Source organism: Platalea leucorodia, assembly GCF_965183815.1.
Source record: "Platalea leucorodia genome assembly, chromosome: 5".
Taxonomy (NCBI): domain Eukaryota; kingdom Metazoa; phylum Chordata; class Aves; order Pelecaniformes; family Threskiornithidae; genus Platalea; species Platalea leucorodia.
The window spans coordinates 86,547,103-86,572,536 of NC_138827.1; the positions used below are offsets into that span (position 1 = coordinate 86,547,103).

Genomic DNA, 25,434 nt, shown 5'->3' on the forward strand with positions numbered 1-25,434 from the left:
ATTTCCGGAGCTAATTCTGAGCTTCAATTAGGAAGCCAGCTTACTGGGTAAAGAAACTCCTCACCATTGATTCTTAGGCGAGGAATAAGATCTTTTCATGTGACCCACCATGACTAATCTATTTATTTATTTATAATAAAGCATCAATGGTCGGTGTAATTCTCTTACCTAGCACAATATGAAGGCCATACAGAGGCCATACAGAGGGAGACATCAATAGAACCCAGTGGGATGCAGATGAGCAAGCTTCTTTATAGTGTCAGTCTTATGGTTGCATTTGTAAAAGATTTATCAGTATCTGCACCAGAACTTAATTCCTCTCCCTGCAAAAATCCAAAATCCTGCTGGTGGGCATTCAAGAGAATTTTCCAATGTAAAATAAATAAAAAAATACCCAGGCAAAAATATCTTACATGAAAAAATCTAGCTGAGCTCCATTGTTTCAAAAGGCCTGCTCAAACCAAGATGCTTTACCTTTTAATATCTATTTATGCATGCATGCAGGGAACCTACCAACTAATTGGAATCATATTTGTAAGTTTACTGACTACTACATTGTAAATTCCAACATTTTGCAGTTCTCAAGCTGCCATGCAGAGCAAGTTAGAAATAAATCCTTCATTCTTACATTTCCCATGTTTTCCAACAGTTTTATTTCTTTGAAGTGTCTTTGACTTTTATATATATAAAAATCAAAAAACTAAAAAAAATCCCAATCTAAATCCCCAAACAAACAAAACAAACTAACTCCCCTGTGCCAGCAAAATTGCACATTTAAGGAGAGGGGGATATATCTGGGCTACAAAGCTATTTTTGTTCCAGCTACATCAGCTTTATCTAGTTTAATGTTTGTTCTGTGACCATTTGAAATGCAATTTCAGGTAGTTCTGTATCATATCAGCATAGGATGCATCATTAACTCTAGGAGGATATTTTGCATTGGCATCTGCTATTTTCACCAAATGTCAAGGCTTGACATTTGCTATCTTTATCTGGTTTTGGTGTATCACTCATGCTGAGATTTTGTTTCTTCTTATCTGATATTGATTTCAACTGTGACCAGCTGTGTTGCTAATAAAATCAACAAGCAAGTACCTGGCATTTAGTTCTTCACCAGTAGAGGAACAGAAACAGCCCAGTGACAAAAAAAAGTAAAGAGATAGATACTTTTCAATTAGGATGCTTGCCTGTATCCTCATATTATCCATCTCTTAGCACTTCTGTTGATGTAGCATTTCTTATTGATTCCCTTGGGGAAGTCTCCATGGAAATCCTTGCCTCTCAGATGAAATATTCCTTTTTGCTCTCATCCACTGCTTCCTGGAGAGCGGGGTCATTTTTCAAAGCAGCATCTGCGCTTTCGGCAAACTCAGTTCCTTTTGCCTCGTTGGTGTGGTAGGTGCCCTTATGCCTGTACATGTACCGGACCATCACCACCAGCAGGCAAATGAGGACAAATACCACTGCAGCAATCACACCTAGAGGAAAGAGACCAGTTAAATGTATTGTCAGTAATAAAACACAAGCAGTATCTCACAGCCAGGCATCACAACTTCAATTACTTGATAGGGAAAAGCCCATATATCATAAGATGTTTGCATGTTGCAGTGGCTGGCATCAGAACAGAGTGTGACATGGTAAAAAACAAGACGGGATATAGATACTGCAGGAATGCAGGTCAAAGTCTCACTAGCTTTCTTTCAAATCAATGTCTTGATTTTGTTGAACTCATTGGAGCTAAAAGTTCATTACAAAATGAGGAGAAATAAGAGAAGATAAAGGAAAACCAACAGGTTTCTTTCATCCTTCTGGTAACATATACCCAGGGGAATTTGCAGGCAACCCGACCCTGCCTCCATGAGTGTACCTCAATTTACGGAGTACAGGGCACTGAATATTTCTTAGGAGACATTCAACAAATAGCAGGAGCCGTGTGACTGCAGTACTGCTCTGTATTTGCAAGCTGCCATTTCATGCTGTGTTCTAATTAAGAAAGTCTGATTGCAATGAATGTGGAAGTGACACCAGGGAGGAGGAAGGGATTCTGGGTAGATCTTTCCTGTCTCCTGGACTAAGGCTAATTACTAGCAAGGTGTTGACTGGACAAAAATTTCCATAGGTAACCCAAATGTGCATAGGACTAATGGAAGCACTCCTAGTGAAGGAAAGTAAATCCAGGTTCCAGGGGTGATTGTGCAGAGAACACTGTGTGTCCTTGCTTCCCAGAGTCCCTTAGTTTTTTTCCTTTTCTACCGTGAAAGGTACAATTCCATAAAAGAGAGGCACCCCTAAGTCCGTTGTTAAAAAAATTACAAGCTGTATCCCCTTCCCTCCAGATGAAATTGTTCACTTAAGAATCCTGAAAATAAATGAAGTATTTTGAAGTTTATTCAACTTGTGTGATTTTTACTTTTTTTAACACTTTTTGGATACAACTGGGATGTGCTTATAAACTCTTTAGCTGTGATTCTGCACAAGTACATGATACTGAGCTGATTCTATATTCACATGACTCCAGGAGTAAATCAAACATTAAAAAAATACACAATAAAAAGCACCAGAACCGGACATTCCTAGGAAAATCCCATATGTGGAGTGTGAAGCTGCTGTGAGGATGCAATAGGTAGGAATTAATCTGACTCATTGTAGGCATCTACAGTTCAAGAGGCTCCATCTGAGTTACTCCCCTTGGGCTTTCCCCAACATTGGACACTTTTAAGATTCAGCTGGACAGGGCGCTGGGCCATCTTGTCTCGACTGTGCTTTTGCCAAGAAAGGTTGGACCAGATGATCCTTGAGGTCCCTTCCAACCTGGTATTCTATGATTCTATGATTCCTCTGTCATCAGTGGATGGTGGGGTGTGTGTGTGATTTCTCTTCTAGAACGGAATTACTATGTTTGGTCAGATGAATTGCTCCCTGGAAATGTCTCTTCTGCAGAGAAAATGAGGAGTATGTAGACAGTATCTCTCTTCTGTTCCCTGTGTTCAAGATATGTGGCAGGGTATATCCAAAGCTTTGGATTTATCAGCATCAGTAGACTGAGTGGGGATACCCTATTGGCATGAAAACAGGGGAATGGACAGAACATTAGCGGGGTAAATAAAAATGATAACTCTGTCTTAAAAATATGCCTGCAATGTTATTGTGCAGATTTTATGGTGCCTGGTTCTGGAAAGTGAAGTTACTCCTTAGCAGAAATGAAATTGCTTATACAAAGAACTTTAGGTTTACAATAATATCATAGTTGCAGTGGGGGCTTCATCAGTTTTTAGGACCTCACTGGTATCCCTTGACACAAGAGACTTTAATAGGCTTTGGATGTAGCACAATATTAATAAGCCTAAGGGACTAAGTACAAATCAATTTACCTTCTATTTGTTCATAGAAAGCTGAAATTAAAGTTACAGGAGATGGGACCTGAGGGAAATATAGCAGAACCTCACCAATTTGCACTAATGATTGGTATAGCCCCTTGTGAATGACTGAAATTAGTGCGTTAGCATGGAAGTGAACAAACACAATAAAAATAAAAAGACAGGTTCTCTCCGTGAACATAGCTTTGCTCATTTATTCTGACAACTGTATTTAGTTTAAATGCATGAGAGAGCTTTAATGGAACACCAAGAAATGCACTGTGGTATATTCTGTAAAAACAAAGGGTCAGCTGGTATGAGCTAGCATGGCTCAAATCAAAGGTGCTACACCAGTTTTGTATTAAATGAAAATCTTGGCCCAGTGAATAATGAAGAAAATCAGAGGTTAGCTTTGCTGCTGGACTCTTAGGTATTTTGTCTTAAAATGAGGAAATGGATGGGGGTGGTGCTGCTCACTATACAGTTTATGCTCATTATCTCATCTCATTATCTTGCCAGTAGCCCCTCTGGGAGCAGATTTCCCACTGGCCTAATTAACTCTAATTGTGCCACTCCTGTTGTCTTGTCAGCAAAGTAGGGGTTTTGCAAAATGCAAGACATCAACCAACCTGCTGTTTTAATTCTAATGGTGCTGCTTAGTACGGTCTGTTACTTACCTCCAATAACAGCCACATCTGCTCCAGCTGTGGGGCTCTCGATGTCTCCATCTATAAATAGATTAGAACATACAAAACTTAATTAAAGAAAAAAGAATTGGATCATATGTAACAGCAGTGACTGTACTGGTGGTGCTGTATTATTTTAACCTTTGAAACTCAGAACTTAAACAAGATCTCTCGTTAGCAAAAGACATTTATGAAATATCTCATTAGAATTAGCTGTACTGTAACAGTTTTCTGTCACCATAACACTGGAAAATAAATAGCTAGCACATTATGCAAACTATCATGGCCCTCAGGGAAACACCTACTGTTTATTATGAGCACTTACCTGTAACACCCTCCAGCGAATGATTAAATTAAGAGCGTTCAGGTACTGTGATTACTCTCAGAAAGGCAGTTTTGGGGAAAAAATGTTGGTGCCTATTCATTTTCCCATTTATGGCTCTTCAGACTATGGTCTGGATCTTGATTTGATGCAAATTAATCTGGCTCTATTAATTTCAGTTAGTATTTATTTATCTGCAATATCCTGTTTTTAATCTTAGCATTTGTTTTCTTTTAAACCTGCATTTGAAATCAAGGCAAGCCTGTTATGTGTGTGGTATAAAACACAGTTGTCACTTAGAGTAAGTCTGAATTTGGTGCTGATAAATCAAATTATGTTCTTTACTGGATTATAATTTATAAAAAAATATAACTTTGCAATTTAAATGCAAAAGAGAAGTACCTGACTATGCCCTTTGAAAAAGTAAGAAATTGGTCTGAAAAGTTGTAAGCTGCTGAAAGAGCAGTTAGAATTTGAATTATGTTTTGATCTTAGTTATAGCACTTACTAATTATAGCACTTCTGCTCCTTATTTCATGCCATTGGTATCAGCCCTTAGTCCTGAATTACGTGGATGTCTGAGAAGGTGATGAACTCCTGGAGTTCTTCCATGCTAGGTTTATGACAGGACACTCCTTTCTTTGTTTATTATTGTACTATTTATACAATTCTAAATGATATTGGTTTCTGAATAAGGCAAATAGCTTTATGTGAGGTATTGTTTTATTTCCCTTTGGTAAATACAGTGGATAGAAAAGTTTTCTGGAAAAGGTAAAAATGCTAATTCCAAATCCTTCTATAAATTCTACAGTAGCACTATGGCTGATATCTGACTCTCCTTTTGCTAAATCTGTGATAGATGATGCAAGGATACGACACTATCAGCAGCTTTCTCCTTACTCATGTCCAGTGTCTTATATCAAATTGCAATAAACAGCGGAGAACTGAGATTTAAAGGATACCTCTCTCCCCAAACATGGGAGATGCTTTTTCTGGAAAGTAGGAGTCCTTTCCTCTCGCCCAGAGATCCTTCCCACATTTTCTTCCAGCTATACACTGATGGAAAGATTGAGCATGCCTTGTGTAATTTAAAAACTCTAATTATGTCTACGTCCATTCAAAACCCGTGTGCCTCAGAAGAGATTAATTGCTTCAAGGTCAAACTGTTCTGTATTTCTTTATACACCAAATATATGCTGCATGCCAAAAAAGCAGGCTCCTCTACAGCAATCAAATACTTGAAGGTGTGAATTTTAAAGTGCTTCCCTAGCCACACAGCTTGCTTCCAAACATTAATTCCAGATCAAATCATTATCCCTTTAATTATAAAAAGGTATGTGAGTAACTCTCTGCTCTTTCCTGTTGTTCCCAGGTGCCTCTCAGATTCAGATAACAAGCAGGTGCCTTATCTCTAGTACTTGCCACCAAAGTGCTTTTTGATAATGGATTACAGTATCATCACTTTGCAGAAAAGTTTTCATTTCCATACTGTACTTTTTAAGTTTTCAGAAGAATGCTGGACCCATCTTGAGCTACCATGTAGTTGGCACTGATCTGTTAAGCTGATGATGCTGTGCCGTTCAGCAACCTGCTAACACTGTGACGTGGCTTCACTCACCACAGTTCCCATTTTACTGCAAGGACGAGAGTTTAACTTCTCCTTTGTCTGTCGACTTTTTACCAGAGAAAGTGCTTGCTGTCCTCTCAGCTGGCCTTTTGCTGCATCATCCAGAGTGCCAGGATACCACAGCTACCACCAATGACCAGAAGTTTCCAGGGTCTGCTCCCTAGATCATTATCAGAGCAGGGATGATGGAGTGGAGAGAGGGACCCTCAATGCCTGTCTCACAGTTCCTGAAATTCCACTTTGTCCAAAAATAGCTATGTGATTCATGGCAATATCACAATATTGCTAGGCGGGGGGTGGGGGGGGGTGGGGGTGGGGAGACATCAGTGTCATTCAAAATTCAAGCACTATTGCCCTTCACGAAGCATGACTAAGGAAAATGCAAGGCATGTGCTCATGAAATGAAGCCGTCTTCCCAGAGCAGGGGTCTCAGCCACTATCCAGACAGGAATCCATGCTTGGCCAGGAACTTCAGCATGTCCTCTTTAACTTCAGCTCAGTCTATGTGAGAAATAACACTGTATTACTGGAGGACTGAATCTTCACTTTCCGAGGCAGAAAAGATATCCAAAGTACTGGAGGAATTTTTAGCTCAGCAATGGCTGTAGGCTTTGGCCTTCTTGTACCTTTTTTATTCTGCTCTTCTTCGTGTGCAGAGCACTCAGAGGTCTGTGTTTCAGTAACTGCTGTTGCACCTGTTTTTGTTATTTTCCTTTGTTTCAAGGACGTCTTTTGTGTTATCTGCTGCTAAATTGTCCTTGCAAAACTTCCTCTCACTGTTATACTGGCCCTTGTCCATAGCTACAATTTGATCCCAAAAGTATTTAGACAGTGTTGTTATTTAGTGTCATTGGTTACCATGACATGCAGAAATCAAAAGATTGTGGGAAAACTTGTTTGTCATAAAATCTCTGGCCATCAGAATGACTTGGCTAAATCAAGAATAGAACATACAAATCAAATTGCCTGTTGTTGGAAAGTGAGTTTCTAAAAGCCAGAATGAAGGGAAAGAAATGCCTTTGTGCCATGACCTGAAATTCATCAAATTCCAGTTCTGCCCATAAACTTACAGATAAAGAATTTTGCAATAGAACGACAATTGCTGCCTGTCTCGTTCTCATCAATCAAATCATGCTGAGAAGGCAACAGCTTCTGAAAGCCCCAGGAATATTCCTGACTTAAATACTGCAAGCAGATCTCTGGCTTTGTGCTTCAAAGGTGAAAAGCCAGTACAACTAACTTTTATGTTAATGTAGCCAGTGGTGAATTTTTCCTGCTAAATTTGTCAGTAAATTTGTTAAACCATCTCCTCCCGGTGTGATTTTCCAATAAAACTTGACTTTTATTAATTTCGATATTTTTTTTCTAGTTTAAACTGATCCCATTCCATTTTGGCTGAGAGAGACTTGTTTGAAGGAGGTATGTCCAGCAGTGAAAATGTTTGTTTGACGTTCAGCACTCTCCTTGCTTTGCTATGCACTTCTGACAGTTGTAATGGTTTCTTTTGTTCTTTAAATTACAAATCCAAACCACTAAAACCCATAAGTCACTTCCTGCTGAAAAATCATGACATTGGCTTTAAAATAATTTAAAACTTGTATATTTGCCTTTTTTTTCATACCTGAGCTTCATTCAAGTCTTATTTTCCAGCCCTTCTCTACAACACCAAAGACAAAATGCACTTTGTAGATGAAAACTGAGGTTTTGGCATGATTTTGTGACACCAGGAAAACAGGTCTTTAAGGAAAACACAAAGCATTATTAGAATCCTGATAAAGATGCAAGACATCAGTGAGCTACTTCAGAAGCGTAAACATGTTAAGACATCCCAACTGACAAGCCATTCAACTTAGATGGTCATGGGAAGAGGCATATTCATTCCCAAAGTACTTTATCCCATCCAGCATAGAAAGCACAGATTTTAGATCCTGCTACTTGCAGAAACCAATACCTTAATGTGCTTCTATGGTTACTGTCAGTGACACATAGGATAAACTTGCAGAGAGGTTCAAGCTTTCTAATTTTTTAGGCATCATTTTCACCTGCTAAAGGAGTTTCCAGAAAAAAATCCGGTACTTGCACTCTTACTGGTTTTGCAGTCAACACTGTAGTTAGCAATTTAAGTACCTACATGTTTCCTTGTTATGGATTTACACACGGAAAAGGCATGAAAGGAAAACTGTATCTGCAAAGGGATCCCCATTTGGCACATTTGATATGAATGCATGGGAATCATCCTACAGGATAGACCTAATCTACTGGTGTGAACTACCAAATTTCTGCTCTGTAATCCAGAAGGGCAATTTGATGGGATAACGTAGACCTTACCCCAAACTTAGCGTTTCTCTCACTTCCTAAGATAAAGCTCCAAACTAAAGCTGGACAAGTGCTTACTGCTAAGTAGTGTTGAATATAGAAAGAAAAGCCTGAGATTACAGCTCATGTAGTCACGATTTCCTTGCAGCTGTGGGTGATACTGCTGTTTTGGAGTGGGTGAGTCAAGCTGAGTGAGTATACAGATATCTATGTGTGATAATCAGCTTTTACAACCCAGGTTCCAAAGCCACTCAACACCAGTCAGGCAGCACTGCTCCTGCTCCTGCCTTTCAGGATTTTCCTACCCACAAGCTTGTGCGTTCGATTCTTAGCAACCTAAGCCATCCCTTGTCATGATGCTCCATTGCTGCCTGCTTGTGGTTACAATCTCAAATGAAGCCTTGGCTGCTAAATTACACTCAAGTAGGTCTCTAAGTGCTTTCATGGGCAACCCATTTTCTCTCTTGATGTGCCTGTTCATTGCATAAGAAGTGCTTGAAATTCATTCAGTCCCTGTGAATGATGAGCTGAGCTCCTTAGGGCAGTCATTTCCTTCTTAGGGCTTTTCTAGATGTGCAGACTAGGAAACACACTTTAAGATTTCATCTCTAATCAGCTCACCGAAGCACCTTATGAAAAACACTGCTGCTAGTGGGACTTTTCCAGGTGAGGAACAACCCAACCTTATCTTGGTGTATCCATGGATGTGCTTTGCAGAACCACCACAAATATTGACTGCAGTGTTGCAGCAAGTGGTGTGTAAGCAGTCTGTAGGCTGAAATGTGTCTTTAGAATTCAACTATTAAATGTTTAATGGTTTTGTCTTAAGTATTAGTACTATCTATCTGTGGACTTCCAGTAAACAAGGAAGATGTTCAAACTGAAGAACATCCAGTTCATGATTCAGGCCAGACATAAATGTAATTCAGAGAAGGATATTGCCTCTTTATTGATTGTTCTTTCATACATTCATATATTTGAAAGAGACCTTTAAGTATAACTGGAGACTAGTGACATACAGTTTACTCAGTAATACCAAGTCTAGTAAATTATTGTCTATTTTTTGGGTTGTATCAATTGACCTAGCACAACATATCATACAAATTTTGCCTTATTTTAAAAAAGTTGTAATTTTAAAGGAAGACTGCCTTTTTATGTAAAGAATTTAGGCGGGGTTTCAAAACATTCATCACTGATCTAGTTACTTCCACTGAAGATGATAGGAAGGTATTTGATTGGGTTCAGTAAAACATTATAAACTTCTGAAAGTATTGAAGAATATACAGATTCCACCAGGAAGCTTTTGCAATTGTTAAAAACCTTTACTATAATTTTTGAAATTTATTATTTTTTAATATTATGTATCTGTTGTGGTTTTGGCTGGGATAGAGTTAATTTTTCTTCCTAGTAGCTGGTGTAGTGCTGTGTTTTGGATTTAGTATCAGAATAATGTTGATAACACACCGATGTTTTAGTTGTTGCTAAGTAGTGTTTATACCAGTCAAGGACTTCCCGGCTTCCCCTGCTCTGCCCGGTGCACAAGAAGCTGGGAGGGGGCACAGCCAGGACAGCTGACCCAGGCTGGCCAAAGGGCCATGCCATCCCATAGGGCGTCATGCTCAGTATATAAACTGGGGGGGTAGGCTGGGGGGGGCAGCGATGGCTGCTCAGGGATGGGGTGGGCATTGGTCAGTGGGTGGTGAGCAATTGCATCGTGCATCACTTGTTTTGTATATTCTTTATTAATTATTATTATTATTATTATTATTAATTATTATCTCTTCCTCTTCTGTCCTATTAAACTGTCTTTACCTCAACCCATGGGTTTTACTTTTTTTTTCCGATTCTCCCCGCCATCCCACTGATGGGGGGGAGGGTGAACGAGTGGCTGTGTGGTGCTTAATTGCTGACTGGGGTTAAACCATGACAGTATATAGCAAAGTACTTATTATAACTGTTCCTTTCCCAAGGGCTCTTTTTGGTCTTTGTATGCTCTTCTGCAGTCATCATTCCTCTCAACTGTAAAAGCAGGTCTTAATGTGTCCCTATTGTCATCACTGATGCAAGACTTTTCTTACCACACATTTAGTATGGAAGAACTAATGAAGTCTTAACATCTCCATTGTTTATGCAACTGTGCTATGTCCTCCTTGCCCTTTGGTTTATGTTTGTGCCTTGCCAACACATTGCATTCATGAGAAAATCATTAATCTATTAACCTTACCATACTGATTTAATTTACAAGCTATAGTTAGAACTGGTTCACTGCAGCTGCATGCGTAAAGAGTTGAACCAACTTCTGAAAACTTCATGTTAAAAATATGTTAATTGCTCAAGCTGCTCTCTGGTCTGTGTTATGATATCAGATGAATTGCACTGAGGCCTTTCCGGATTAAAAAAAAAATGTCATTACCTATTTTAATATTTGCCAGTAAGCGTGCTGTGCCCTGCCAGAGCTGGCATCTCTTATCCCAAAGGGTCATCAGCCTGAACCCATCAATTTGACACATTCTGCTGAAAAAGCCATCACCAGCTCCCATTAGATAATGAAACACATCAAGGCTGTTCTTTCAAAATTAAGGAACAGTTTCTCATCTGTCAATCTGGACAAGAGACAGAATAATTTGGCTTCCATTTATATACTAAATTATTATAAGGACAATAATGGTGACATACAACAACAAGCACATGATCTTTTGGGTAAGTAAATGGACTGTGCTCCAAATGTAAGGTAAATCATGCAGATTAAAAGTATCTACAAAATTTAAATGCACTAGGCCCAATCCTCTTGCTATCCTAGCTAGCAAGTACTTTGTCATTAATTCTGAGACGACAAAATCCAGTCTCATTCAATTAAAATAAAGGCCTGTTCAAGACTTTTCATACTTTGTAATACAGTGAGGATAAAAGGGCATTATCAAATTAGTTTAATTAGATTAAGATTGCCACATAATTTTAGCCGTTCACATTTGATTCTGGTGTACTGGGTTAGCAAAATATTTTTGTACCATTCTAGAATGTTATAAAGTAAATAAGAGAAAATATGCTTTCCAACGTTTGAGGGAGTAATGGCTTCACTCACACAGTTTCTCCTTCTTTTGTGAAGTTGAATTGCACTTGGGTCTTGGGGAAAATCTGAGATGGAGAGACACACTAAAATTCAGCTTGCCAAAAAATAATCCTATGATATCCCTTAATGACAAGAGGGACAAGGAGAAAATGTTAATGAAATTTGGGAAATTATTTTAGGTGAAAAATAGTAAGGATCTTTTAAAACTGAACAGATATTCTATATTTTGAAATAAAAAATTTAAATAACAAATTAAAAAAAGAGAAGAAAATTGTGTTTTAAAGGGTTACATAATCTGAAAAAAACCCCCACAGATCTTTTTTTAGTTAAATCAAACTTTTCTGTTTATCCCCCAAAAGACACCCCCCCACCAAATTCCCCTTTCAGTTTGAACCACATACTCTTTTTTTTTTTTTTTTTATTTGCACTTACTAGAGACATACATTAAAGTATTTTAGCTCCTTAGCTCAGGGTAGCTGAATGCCAGCCACCAATTCTGACGGCAATTAAGCAAAGCGCATCAGTAAGAGCATTAAAATGGCCATCCCCCCCTTAGAAGTACTATAAATGTTACAACCTTAAAGTTCCCATACAGCACAGTACTTGAGACAGAGCTTATTGTAGGCCCATGTCCCCTCTGGTAACAGATATTTAATGTGTCCCATGTATTCACACTGATGTATATATACAGTAAAAAATTGACAGAGAAATTCCAATGGATCTGCCTGCTGCTTATAGCATCAGGAAGGACGAGAAGGCTTCAGGGTCGGCAGAAGAAACCCAGAGCAGAGGAGAAGTTGGAGAAAGGAGGTGCCTCCACTAACACTGGAGCTCCTTAGCAAGTGGGCAATGAAGATCACAAAAGGATGCTGTAGAAATCTTCTTTTTAGAGATGGGATGTGGGAAGCCACCAAAGTCCATCCAGGGGTGGTCTTGCTGCTCATGTATAGCGGCTTGTATTTGCTGTGCTTCTATGGGAAAGCTGGTTGATATCACTGCAAAAAGCTCCTTAGTTTTCCATGGAAATATGTTAATGTAACCAGGCCATCATTTACAGTTTGCCTCCACAACCATCAAAGTTGGCTCATGCTCCAAATGTACAACATCTTGCTGGAGAAGATAAATTGACCTGGTATTGCTTCATTAAAGAAGGAGTGACAAATGGGGTATGAATCAATCCATAAGATACAGTCCACAATCAGGACTTTTTCCTGCATGTGTTCCTCCTCCTCCTCCCACCTCCCCGCTCTTCATTGGAATAGTGTACTCCTTTTGAGGGCTTTTTAATTGGGAAGGTTTTGAAAGGAACACTAAATATCCAGCAAATCTGCCAAATAATTTCTGCCTGACTTTCCTCCAAAGTCAACAATTTCAAGCTCTAGTCATTCTTGCTGAATCAAAATGGGAACAAAACAGCCGTTTGCTCATTCACCGAGATCAAACCTGAATGGAAAGGCGTTGCTGGCTTAATTGATTAACCATTGCAAATGCTGCAAATTGTCATACGTAATCAAAGGAGCTGGCTATGGATATAGTGAAAGCCCATCTGACAACCTGTTAACAGATACTTAACTTGTAATTCTTGACAAGCAGTGCATGAAAGCAGCATACCTTGCTCACCTAAACTTTTCATGTTAGAAACATAAGCATAAAAATTTGAGCCAGAACCTTTCAGTGGAAAGTCAGAGGCCAAGAGGTCTTGGAGGACATTATAATTCCTGCCAACCCCTTGCGTAAATGGTTATATGATGCAGTAAGACAATTTAACTGCTAAACTGCTTGCAATTATTTACCAAGATGTGCTTTTAATTTGTACCTAACAGGTCTGCTAGCCTCAGTCCTGACTCTCAGGCCTTTTGACCGTGTCATCAGAGGATAAGGTGATCTCTGTGTTTCTTAATGTTGCTGTGCTTGATTTTATGACCTTAATAACTTCTTAAGATTAGGTTTTAGTTTACATTTGAAGCATACCCTTTTTATGGCTGTAGCACTATTCAAGACAAACATTAGTTAAAATTAGTCTCCCTAACTAAGACAGACTGAACTGTTGTTAGTATTTGAAATATTTCCATTGAATATATTCAGCAGAGTTTTTGCACTGATTTTCTGTTCCTGCTGTGTGCCTGACTGTCCTTGTAACCGTTACCAGTTTTGACTCTATTATTCAACTCCAACTGTTTTTAAAGGAAGAGCAGGCAAAGATAAGCGCTTTGCCTCAATTTTCATGAAAACTGTAGGCTGGAGAGAAAAGGTAGACTAGAGTAGTCCAGCAGTGAAGGAAAGGCAGTGAGGATTCAGCAATTTTAAGCTCTGTTTAACAGCAGACAGTTCCCCGGTCACCATGTGCTTTCCAGTCATCATGCATGGAGATCCAGAGGAGCTGCAGCAAGGTGCTTCTCCTTCACATGGGGAGCCGCTGTGGGAGGGAGCCAGTGTATGCTGGGGGTGGGACTTAGGGGGCAGAAATACAAATCCAAAAGCAAGAGTGTTTCCCTGGTTCTGTTGCTGGCAGAAAACTTGTTTTAATGAACACTGACGTACAAGGAAAGAAACATGGCCATTATTCTATTAAGGCTGATAAATGTCTATTTTTTGTTTTGGGATGAAAAAGATCGACCTTGTGCTTAAATCACAGGTGATATGATCAAATTACAGGCGATGTCATCTAGAAATCACCTGGAACCTGGCAAAAGCCTGCAGTTATGCACAATGATATTATCCTGACTATTCAAAGAGCATAGTGCAAGGCTACTATGCTTAGAAAAGTATACTTTTCCGCAACATAGGCAGGTTTCTTCCTTTATGTCTCATTCCCACCATCAATATTTTGTAGCAAAGCAGTCCGACAGGTGACAATTCTTGGAAACAGGAGCTCTCTGTGCTCTGTCCCCTAGCTTATTTGATATGAATTGTATTCAGCTACATCCAGCTCATATACCAGTGCTTGCCTAAGGCACTGTCTACTAAGTATTGCAAGTGGAAATGCCAGGATGTTTAGCATATGCTCTTTAGGGACACAGAGATCTTTCCTGGAGCACTGACGAGGTTAATATTATTAATGTAGATATCTGTAGTGGAAACAATCTTCCAAATGCTTTAAATATTGAGCATATTAAACAAAGAAAATAAAACATATTGAAACACCTTAGAAACTTGCAAGGCAAATAATAGCTCAGGGCAACAACATTTCTCATTTTCCAAGGATTCTTCAGTGAATATGCAGATCTCTTTTGCATAACTGCTCCATTTAAAAAGACAAAGACCATTTTATTATCTGAAAAGCATTTACATATCAGTCCAAGCTGTCTGAATTGAGTTGAGCAATTTTAGCAAAACTTTACCATCTATCATTCATCTGAGCAATTCTAGACAGATTGTGCAATAATTGTTAAAAAGAGGAAAAAATAAAGAAAAAAGTCTTGCTTGTCTATTATTTTTGGACAGTTGTCTGGCATTATTTGACAAATAGCATATTGAATGCATTAACAGAGCTGAGCATGAAAAAAACTTCATTGAAGCCATATACTGAATGTTTTTCAGCATGGGACTTATATTATTGTGAGATTCATTAACAACTCATTACTAATGTTCCTCTCTCCTAATGAAACCTGAATGGTAAGTACCGTGTAGGTGGAGAGCTAATAACCAACCCGGCAAGATGTTTGACTACTGGAAAGGAGTCTATGATGTGATTTAAACTGTCTCCACAGGTGCTGCAGAGAGAAAGCTAGTTGGCAGCTGGACTAGATGATCATTGTAGGTCCCTTCCAACTGGAACTATTCTATTCTATCCTATTCTGACATGCCTTCTTGCAAGGAGATCCACTCAGCTCCAACGGAGATGTCATGAATCCTGGGGATGGGGTGGGAATTTCTCTTCCTATCAACCAAGCAGCAAATCTAGAAGACTAGCTTAGATTAGAAGCCTGGCTTTCTGGAGCCTATAATTAGGGAAAACAAATGCCAGCCATTACTGTTAGCATTGCTCAACCATCCCTTTCAAAAGCCTGTGCTCAGGGCTTAACCTTTCTACAAGGTAGTCAAAGCCTTTTTTGCAGAGCTTTCAACATGCACTGGTCAGAAGGGATAGATCTCTCCTACAGGTGTTTCGTGTCTTACACTCTGCTTTTGCCTGTTAAGTTGCAGTCATGTTTATGCAAGAAACCATATTGCGCCAAAAATTGATGCTATTACATTCCTAGCTAGACAAGAACTTCATTTTGTTTAGTGTCCTAATAAGGAGTCCTTTTTGTGTTACTGGTCACTTGAATGGCTCTCTGTAGACAAATGTTGACTTTCACACAACTTGGAGAACGATAATAATTTCTGAGCCTTCTGCTTCCCTTTCAAATCTGGTTGAAACTGGTCAGTAGATCCAAAAGTTCTTGATGGGAAGTGACAGGTGGATGAACAGATGATTACGCAGACAGATAGACAGCAGGAACACAAAAGACTCATTTCATTAGGAAACTGGACTGAAAACAGAAGTAGCAGTGGGTACTTGGATAATATTCATATTTTGGTCACCAATTTAAAAAATGCCATTTTTTTTGCAACCATTTCAAAGCTTGTGGACCATGTCCTTAGTGGTTTTAATAGCAAACGAAAAACCAAAGGGACATTGCTGAGATTTGTTTCAGCTCCTTTTTTGGTCAAAATGCTACATTTTTATAGTTTGGGCTATATTTTAAACCTTTAAAGCCAGATTCAGCTTGGACAACACTGCAATTTCAATGGAGGATTAATGTGTGTCATTAAGCAAAGAAATATGGTCTAGTACTTTTCAATAGCAACAAATGCTTGCTATGGCACTTCTCTGATCAACATATTTTTGAGTTACTGTAAAGCCTTTGGGCTGCTCCTTTCCTAAATGTATGAAATATATATGCAGGAAAGCTGAGAGTGAATTGTTGTGATTTGAGCTGACTGCTACATTCCAGCAGAAAAGGGCATTCTCATTCCTAACCCTTTTCCTTTCAAGCTGATCCAGCAGAACACCAGCCCACCAAAAGGAAAGAGGTGGGGGGTATTTACTTATTGGCAAACTGATCCAAGTCACCATGTGGTCTGACTGTCTGTCGATCTGTTAACAGGAAGGGGTTTGCTAGGTGCAGACAGAGAGGGCAAAAAGCAGGAATGCTCTTTCAGGCGGGTGAAGTACATTATAAATCTGCACTTAGAAAAAACAGGTCCCACAAAAGAGAAGCATAAGGAGAAAAGCAGCTGGATAAAGCTGGAGATTTCCTTGCTAGATTGGTCTGAACAGAACAGAAAACTCCAGATTTTCATAGCCAAATGACTCCTTCAAAAAAAAACAGCTCTAGAAGGCCATGGAAAAAGCTGAGCTTGGTATTCCCTGTGTAAGAATTTATTGGAATGCATTAAGAAGTAAGGACCCTCTCTCAGCTGTCAAAATAGGGACCCTAGGGCAGAACTGTTACTCTGTACCTCCCTCCCTGCCCGGAGGTATGCTGCTCTTCCATAGCTGAATCAGCAGCAATCACGCTTTGCAGCTGAGCAGCACTAGCAGTCACTGAGGTCCCATTTACACTTGTATCAAAGCAAGGCGCTGTTCCAACACACAAAGTGAAATACCATGTGGTATATTTATAAGGTGGGATTTGCAAAAGCTCTCTCTGTTAAACTGCTTCTGCTCCCTTTGAAGCTAGTGGCAGATCTCCCACGCATTCCAACCGCTCAGTTGGGCCAATGGTGAAAGCTTTTAAAAACTCTACTTTATGAATATTAGAAACATGACAGAACCAAAGATTCATCATCAAGATCATCATATATAGCCTCTGTCCATCCTCTCTGTTTTCCAGCTTCCCAGTTTAATTCACCAGTTCATGCTGCCTAACAGGCTGCAAAAATCTGCCTTCTCAAGCAGTCATGAGAGAACCTGCAAATTTCTCAAAGCCCTTTCATAACATACACAAATCATTTACCATTGCCTTCAGAGAAGTCTGCTTTGGAACAGTATCATAAGGTCAAGTCATCCCACTGAAACACCTATTAGTATAAAGGGAATGGAAAAAAAAAAAAAAAAGAAAAATGAACAAACCAACAGCACTAGCACAGCCCTGGAAAATATGAAGTCATAAGTAGAGTTCAGCCAGAACAGACTCCCATTAAACTTTGTTTAAGAGCCAAGTTCCACCCTGAGATATGTGTGATTCGCAGTTTATTTCAGGGGGAGCCGTGCTGTACTTCATGTCAGGGCAAGGCTTGGACACAAGTATGTATCTGTTACAAGTCAGAGAGGAGTAAAGCCCGCACCCCTTTTGCATTTTTTTGGTTCCATCTACATAGACAGAATAGAAAACTGAAAGAAGTGGATAAAACAGCCCACACTTTTACAGAGTGTGTCTGTCAAATTTAATTCCTTCTTCCACAAGACCCAAGTGCTTGTGTTTCTAAATTCACTAAGCTACTTTCATGAGACATGGTAGCCTTTCCCTGTGCCACTGCCACCCCGATGAGAGTTAAACCCACAGGCAGAAGCTCTAAGGCTTGTCTTTCTAGCATCTTTGCTCTTGGGAGTCCCTTTAGAAGTCAGTCAGCAAGAAGCATTCCCTAGAATATGCACATGCTTTATAAAGGGACGTACACAGCAGTCTGGCTTTACTTCCTTAAAGCCTTCCACTGAATATTTTTGCCTGACAAGTAGGAGCTCAGCTGAAGAAGGAGGGAAGAAGGAGTGGCAGAGACTTTCCTATCCTGCTTGCATTCCCAGACAGGGGCTAGGCATGACGGCACCCTTGTGCTGTGCTGAGTTGCATGGATAGCTTCAGGCAACAGCCTTTATCATTGCTGGGGCTGGCTCCTGCTGCACAGCTGGCTGTTAGAGGGCACAAAAAGATGAAGTCATGGCCACATGCACTTCTATGTGGCTTCTGGGGGCACTGTTGTTACCTGGGGGAACAAGGCAGAGGGGTGCCTTGCTCCCTGACACAAGCTGTACCTTCAGTAATGCTGAGCTCCCAAGGCTGAATTCCTTCAACTGCAAGTTAGAAGAGCTTATTCAAGAAGAGGGAAGAGGGGGAGGTAAGTCTCAGTCCTGCCAAGCACTGAGGTTGGATGTGAGCAGGAGGTTAAAGTATTTCATATGAGAAACTCTGGTAAATGAGAAAGATTTTACACCCCAAGACAACCTTTTAAATGCTGAAATACTGACTCTGGCTCAATAGTTTCCCATGCCTCAGACTTCCAGATGGTTGCCTTGTGCTTTAACTCTCCATTAGGCATCCACTATTGGCTCTAATGGGGAAGACAAACCATCAGCTCCATGCTCACTACAGCACTTTCATGGGCAGAGGTGAAAAAGCGTTTAAGTCTTGGTTAAGCAAGAACACCCAGCACCATCAGGATCAAACCTATCTTGGCAATCACTTGTCATGGACACTGTAGCAGATGGGAAGAGGCAGCAGTGTCCCTGGGAAAGAAAGTCTCTTTTTCTTGATATTGGTGTGTCCAAACAGCTGGTGAGGGCCAAGGGAAAATCACCGGCAGCTCTGGTAATGCCACATTGTGCAATGGCAGTGAAACAAAGGACGGGAAAAATTGGTACCAAATCCCATTAGCTAGAAGATGGACTGGAAGTATCCCAGCAAGGATAGGGAATGGGAAAGACAGGTACTTGGTGAGTCTGGAGAGATGATATGGCCCTCAGCCACAGCTGGCATGCCATGGCTTTGCGCCTGTCAAGGGACTGATTTTGCATTTCTTGCTACATCTCCCCTCACCCAGGATTATGTTCAGTGTGGGGGAGAAATATCCTCTTAGGGATGTGGATGCTCATGCCCACAGAACGCAAGCTGTTACCTTAATGCGCCAAACAGCAGCAAACAAAATCAATTGCTAAGCTGGACACCCACATTTATCAGTATCTCCCTGGCAGACTTCCCTCAGCCACCCACAAGTCCTGGACCTTGTTGTGTGCTGCAGGTGGAAGGGCATGACCTGGGGTGATTGATCCCTTAGGGTTTGAGAGACTCTTCTCAGGTGTGAGCTGTGAAGCAAATCACTTGGGTGGAAAAAGGCATGTGCTAGATGTTTCTGTTTCCAAGCCTGTTTCTCCTCTTTCAGTGAGGAAAATACACCCCTCTCCTCTGAAATGAATCACAGGCACAATCTTTAATTACAGGACATGTGCTCCCCCTGTCCCCACCCCCAATCACTGCTGCAATTTCATATCTGACAAAAATAGGCACCCAGACCTCTAAAGGGAGTAGCTTGCATTTCCCCCCCTGGCCACCTCCAGCAGCTGCCAGATTCTGCAAGGTCCTGGGGCTGGGCTGCACCACGTTTGAAAGGGAGGGAGATTCAGTACTCAGGTCACTTAAAAACGGGACAGTGGAAGCAGCGACATGGAAGTTATGCTCCCATGTGCTCTGCTACCAGCCTCTGGAGAAAACAGGACACAGGATATGCTTCCTGCTTGGGGAAGGCTCATGGCAGCCCGTGAGAGAAGGCATGACCTTTTCCTTAAAGGAAATGCAAGTCATGGAGCGGAGTAGGGGGAAAAAGTCCAGGCTGCATTTTATCTTAAAAAGTGTCATGCAGTCGTACCTCCTCTTGCTTTCTCCCCCTGTGTTTAAAGCTCATCCTTACTTACTTAGCAATGACACATTTTAAACCGTTTCATCCATCTCCGCCAACCCATTGGTGCCCCAGTCAGTCATGAACCTTCTGACACAAGTCAGATGTTGTTGAAATGAAAAGTTTCATTCACCACAAGCAAAGGAAATCAGAGGAGGTACCCCAAGAGGAGAAGGGCTTGGCTCATGCTCTGTTTCCAGCTCACAAATGGTTATGTCCCCAGGATGCAGATCACACAGAATGTGGGAGGAGGAAGAAGAGTCTTTCTCTAACAGATTTTAATGGATTCCAGAAGGGGAAATCTTTCACCGAGGAGCAACAGCAAAGTTCAGAGAAATGCAAAAGCATTTATCTCCCCAGTCACATTCCTGCCTGCCAAAAGCGGGAGGGGTGATTTACTCCTCCTTGGTACACGGAGTCCCTTACAGATCATTAATCCACAGGGAGAATGAGCTCAGGAGCTATAGACATCTTTTCTTAACGTGCAAGAACCTTGAATTAGCAGGAAGTATTCTTATTTGGGAGTGTACAGATTCAGTCGATCTTTATTTGCTCCCCACTACCCCCTGCCTTCAATAGCGGTTCCTACAGGAGCTCTAGTTACCACTGATAAATCACTTTGCTTTCATTAAAATCTGCAGTGATAGTAGATGAGGCTGCCATGAGCTAAATCAAAGCATTTGAAGCAGAGTAATATTAAAAAAGTGCAGATCTGAAATCAGCAAATTCTGATCCAAAGTCCAATGAAATCAATATAAGCAATCTCAAGTTCCAGGGTGTGAGTATCTCAACACCAGTGACTTCAGCAATGCAATGATAACTTGCACTGAGTAAGGCATTTCCTGAGAAGCTCTGCAGAAACTTGAAGGAGACAGAAATGGTCAACTATTTGTTTATGTGCCAGGACCTCCGGTGATGAAGCTGTGTGTTTACAGCTAGAGCTGATCAGAAAACATGCACCAAAAGTTAGTAGGAAAGGCAACAGATCTGGTGGACACCTCTTGTTATTATGTTCTCATTTCTTTAGGGGTAATAAAAAGAAAAATAGTCTCATTTTGTCTCAGTTAGACTCTCTGAAACCACCTGAAAATATTTCCACAATGCCTCAGTTGCTAAGTGAGGAACATTAAAGACTGGTTATCTCTATTTACAATACGCAGACATTTACAAAATGCCACTAGTCTGTAGTGGATGGCATTTTGTACTCTTCACCTTGGTGAAAAAGTGTGCAGCAGAGAACTGTATTTCTGTATTCAGATCTCCCAAGAAGCACTCACTCTATGTCCAGATTTGCCAGTTTCCACATAAGTCTGGTAAATCCACATCCTTATTGCTGTAAATGACTTACAAGATCTGAAATGTGGCTGAAAGAGAAAATCCAAAGCTGTCTGGTGTCCTTGGGTTTTATGCTCTCTTGTGCGTATGTGTGTGCACGCAGCATCCCTTACTTTTGCTCTGTCAAACGTTGTGTCACAGAGTTAGGCTTTGACAAGTTGAAAAGTATGAAGATTAGAACAATCATGTTTACATGTATTACCACCTGCTACTTCATTTCTTCCATGGTGCTTAAATGTTCAGGCATGTGGCTTTGAAACATGCTACCTTTAATGCACTTAAAAACTCTGCTGGATTTCCAGCTTGCTTTGATCTCCACAGTCTAGAGACTATCTCAGAGAATGCAAATGAATATGTTTAGGGGAAAAATATTTTCAAGGAGAAAACCCTAAAGTCCTTCCAACTTGATATGCTTTGCCAGTTGATGTCGTACATAAGGTTGTTTTTTGCATTTTATCTTTATGCTTCAGGAGGCCTAGATCTCTGCCCAGAATGAGCAACTCGATGAGGTAACTTGGGATGACGGATGTGGTCAGTGCCCCTTATCATGAGCACTGAAGTGGCAAATAATTTTTTGGTGATTTTTGTTTAGAAAGGCGATGGAAGGAGACATGATTTCTGTCCTGAGGAATTTACAGACTAAACAAAGCAAAAAGGATACATTTATGCAATGGAGAAGACTGTATTTTGTTAAGAAGGAATGGGAAGGATGTGAGAGGAAAGATGGTAAGAGCTTGCTATTCATCATGAGTAGCAAGGAGTCATTGACTGGAGAGCTGGAAACAGTAGAAAGACTTGGCTAGCCCAGGCTACAAGCAAACCAGCCTCTTTCTGCGGCTGTACAACACCACCTTTTCCATCTCTCACCACACAAAGCCACCATGCATCACTGTCTTTGTGGTAATGGCTTGGGCTTGAAGTAATCTCAAAATCTACCCTGTACAGCAAGTAAGTAGAAATGAGATCTGCGCTCTTGGGTCAGGGTGTGGGATGGTTAACTTGAGAAGAGGGAGCATAAACTGGGGAGATAGGGTGATGTGAGTGTGCAAGTAAGCAGCATGGGAGAGATGTTGGAGGTATCATCGGATTCATCTAGCTCTGCAAAAGGTGAGATACAAGGTGGTTTTTCCTTTTTCTAAGAATAATCGAGGGTCTTGACATCAACTGTTGCTTAAGCTCTAAGTACAGAGGAGCAGACAACTCTCAGTGGGAGCTGGGAAAGTGCCAAAGGCAATCAACAAGGTTTTGCAAGAATTGGTCCTTTTCCATTAGGTAGACACAGCCTGCACAAGAAGGACCTACAAAGCACCCTTCTCCTCCCTGACCTGGTGCTACTCTTCTTGGCCATGCTGATGTTAGCAGAAGCCATTAACTTCACTCTTCTTCATGACTGGAGCAAAGATGGGATGAGTAATAGGAAAAGCGACAGGGTAGGCAGAGCACACTGAGTGGTTTTGAAAAAGAGCAAGAAAACCATCACTTCCCCTTTTCCCAAAGCGAAGGGGAAGCTGGAACGGAAGCACGGCTCTCAACGGCAGTTTTGTTTCCTGGTCTGCTATGCTCAACACCTTATGCAGGATTTTCTGGAGAGATGCAGCCTAATCCTGTGTATATCCCCCTGTTTCCACTTAATTGACGTTAGAAACTGGTAGTATAGGCTTCTTTAAAACAAAAAAATCCTGATGAATTCAGTGAAGGGAAAACTGGATTTGTATGCAACAGACTCCAAAAATGAAACTGATGTAATTATAGAAATTCAAGGGAGACAGACAATAATAAACTCTCCCAATTGTGGGATTTGGCATGTTCCAGGTTGTAAATAAAAATTCCTATGTGATGACAGGAAAGATCTGGAGGGGGAAGGTGCTGTTTCATGGCAAGCTGTGAAGATGAGAGATCAAAGAGAAATCAATGGAGAAGAGGGAGGGAGATGGAAGAGGGGTTGACACCCAAAGGAAACAAGGCCTTAGCCCAGAGGATGACAAGGGAAGATTTATGACTTCCTTGCCTGTGCTCTTCTTCCTTCCCACTGCCAGGACTGTGGAAGGTCCTTGAAAGAAGGGAGGAAATGGCATTTAACAACTAGGACCTGTGTGTCTCTCCTATGTTGAGATATGAGCACTTACCTGTGGGCTGAGAAAAGGACAGGCAGGCAGCATTAGGAGGTGCAGAGAATATCTGAACTAGACAACCTGAGGGGTCAGGTGTGAGACAGAGGTAATGATAGAGACTGGTCCACTCTCTGAGAGCATCACTGCATCATGGATATATCAAGAATTTAATTGTCCGCTCCCTGTATTGGATAGGACAGGGACTGTGCGCATGATACTTGAATGAACCATCACATAGTTAGAATAACAGCCTCTGCTAGCTCGTGAGTGCTGGTTATTAAAGCCTCAGGAAATAAGAGACTCTACTGAAAATGTGATTTCATAATAAATTGGTAAATTTCTAGCTCTAATAAATGCTAAAAAACCCTGGAAAATGGTATTTAGCAATATATCCATATAGGTCCCAGAAGACAGAAATAAAATATATAAATTCAGAGTGTAATTTTAAAGATGCTTCAGAATTTTTGAAAACATACACAGGTTTCCTGAATCCTTGGATGACCATATTCCACAAGAATCCACTAGAAATATTGTTTTCTCTCTACTCATTCATATATGTAACTTTTTAATCACCTGTAGTTAAGTGATTTGTGGGCTATTTGTTTCACCTAAGGATTATTTAGTTTAGCTTAAGTTGGTCATCAGGAGCTGCTTTTTCATCCCTTGTGACGTGACTGAAATTTTTGAAATATCCAATCAGAAGTTTAGAGGCAGCTTGCTTTTGTCTTAGTAAGAAAGCTTTTTCATAGAAAACAGACTTATTTTTCTTATGTACAGAGGGCAAATTTGCCTACACAAAAGGATCAAGTTAACTCGGAGTAACAATTCTGTGAAAGCCAATCCAGCATAAATTCATTTTCCCCTAACTGTTTGAAGTGGACACAGAATTACAGAATACAATTGAATTGATTCTTGAATAAGTATTCTGTTTCCAAGGGAGGGTAGTTACTCTTTAAAGAATGACTTTTATTTCAGCATGAATATGCTAAAATGATCAGTTTTTCTAGAAAACTGTCCTGAAGATGCAACTACCAAATTCTCCCAGCACAGATGAGCTACTCATGGAACACAACCCTGACCAAGTCTCCTGCTTGCTTAAGGTTTAAACTTGCACCATTCACTGCCTGAAGAAGAGTGCAGACTTGGCCTTTCCTAATCTGGGTTCTCCCCTTTTAAATAGCTTCATCCATATGGAATATCAGTTCCCCCTTGTTTCTGAAGTCATTATTATTGCTTTTCTCTGGGTCTTTGCTTATGCAGACATGGGTCCTGTAATAGTCTCCAAGATGGGTTCAGGCAAATACTGTGATGCCCAAATTCAAAACATGGAGTGATTCAGTGTCTATACCATCATGAGCTGCTAGGCTCTGACTGTATACACAGTCAGTAGAGAGACACCTGAATCTGGCATCTGCAAGAGATAGATAGTTTGCATAAGGCCACTTTGCTGATGTTTTACTATGTCATATAAAAAGGATATTTTGTAATATTTTCCAACTTCTTATATATAGCCTTGTGCTTTCTTTCTTGTTGCTGAGTCTATGCCTCTGCGAAACCTTCAAAAATCTAGTCTTTTTTTTCTGCTACTTTTGAAGGTATCTGCCGTATAAAAAGGGAAACATGAGCTTGTGGGTATTGGTCTGTGAATAGAGATGTGGTCAGGGAAATAAAACTCTCCATACTCAAAAGTCTGACTAGTGAAAAGCCATATAAGTGGTCAAAAGGGTGGTGTGTATATATATATGTATGTCTGTGTATATGTATACATATAGATATACAGTATATTATATATACACACACTGTGTGTGTATATATGTACACATATAAAGAATTCGAATCCAATTTCTAGGTTTGATGTTACAAAAATAGTCTCTGTTTGCAAATCTAAGCACTGACACATATGTAAAGGCTTGATGTCTGATTCTGCATTGCTGTGACCTTGTCACACATGCTTTTTATAATGTGGACCGCCTCATAAAACTAGACATTTTAAACATGCAGTCCCCAGTAAAA

At 40.4% G+C, this 25,434-nt stretch overlaps 1 protein-coding gene across 1 annotated transcript in view; it reads right to left on the minus strand.

Annotated features, from left to right (window-relative positions):
• Positions 1 to 752: 752 nt before the first annotated feature.
• Positions 753 to 25,434, minus strand: part of GYPC (glycophorin C (Gerbich blood group)) — a 30,873-nt gene continuing 6,191 nt past the window's right edge. Inside the window, exons 2-3 of the mRNA XM_082312478.1 lie at positions 4,034 to 4,084; positions 753 to 1,478 (exon numbers count right to left, since the gene is read on the minus strand). Coding sequence (XP_082168604.1) covers positions 1,282 to 1,478; positions 4,034 to 4,084 — 248 coding nt within the window. The 3' untranslated portion in view covers positions 753 to 1,281. The remainder of the gene's footprint in view (positions 1,479 to 4,033; positions 4,085 to 25,434) is intronic.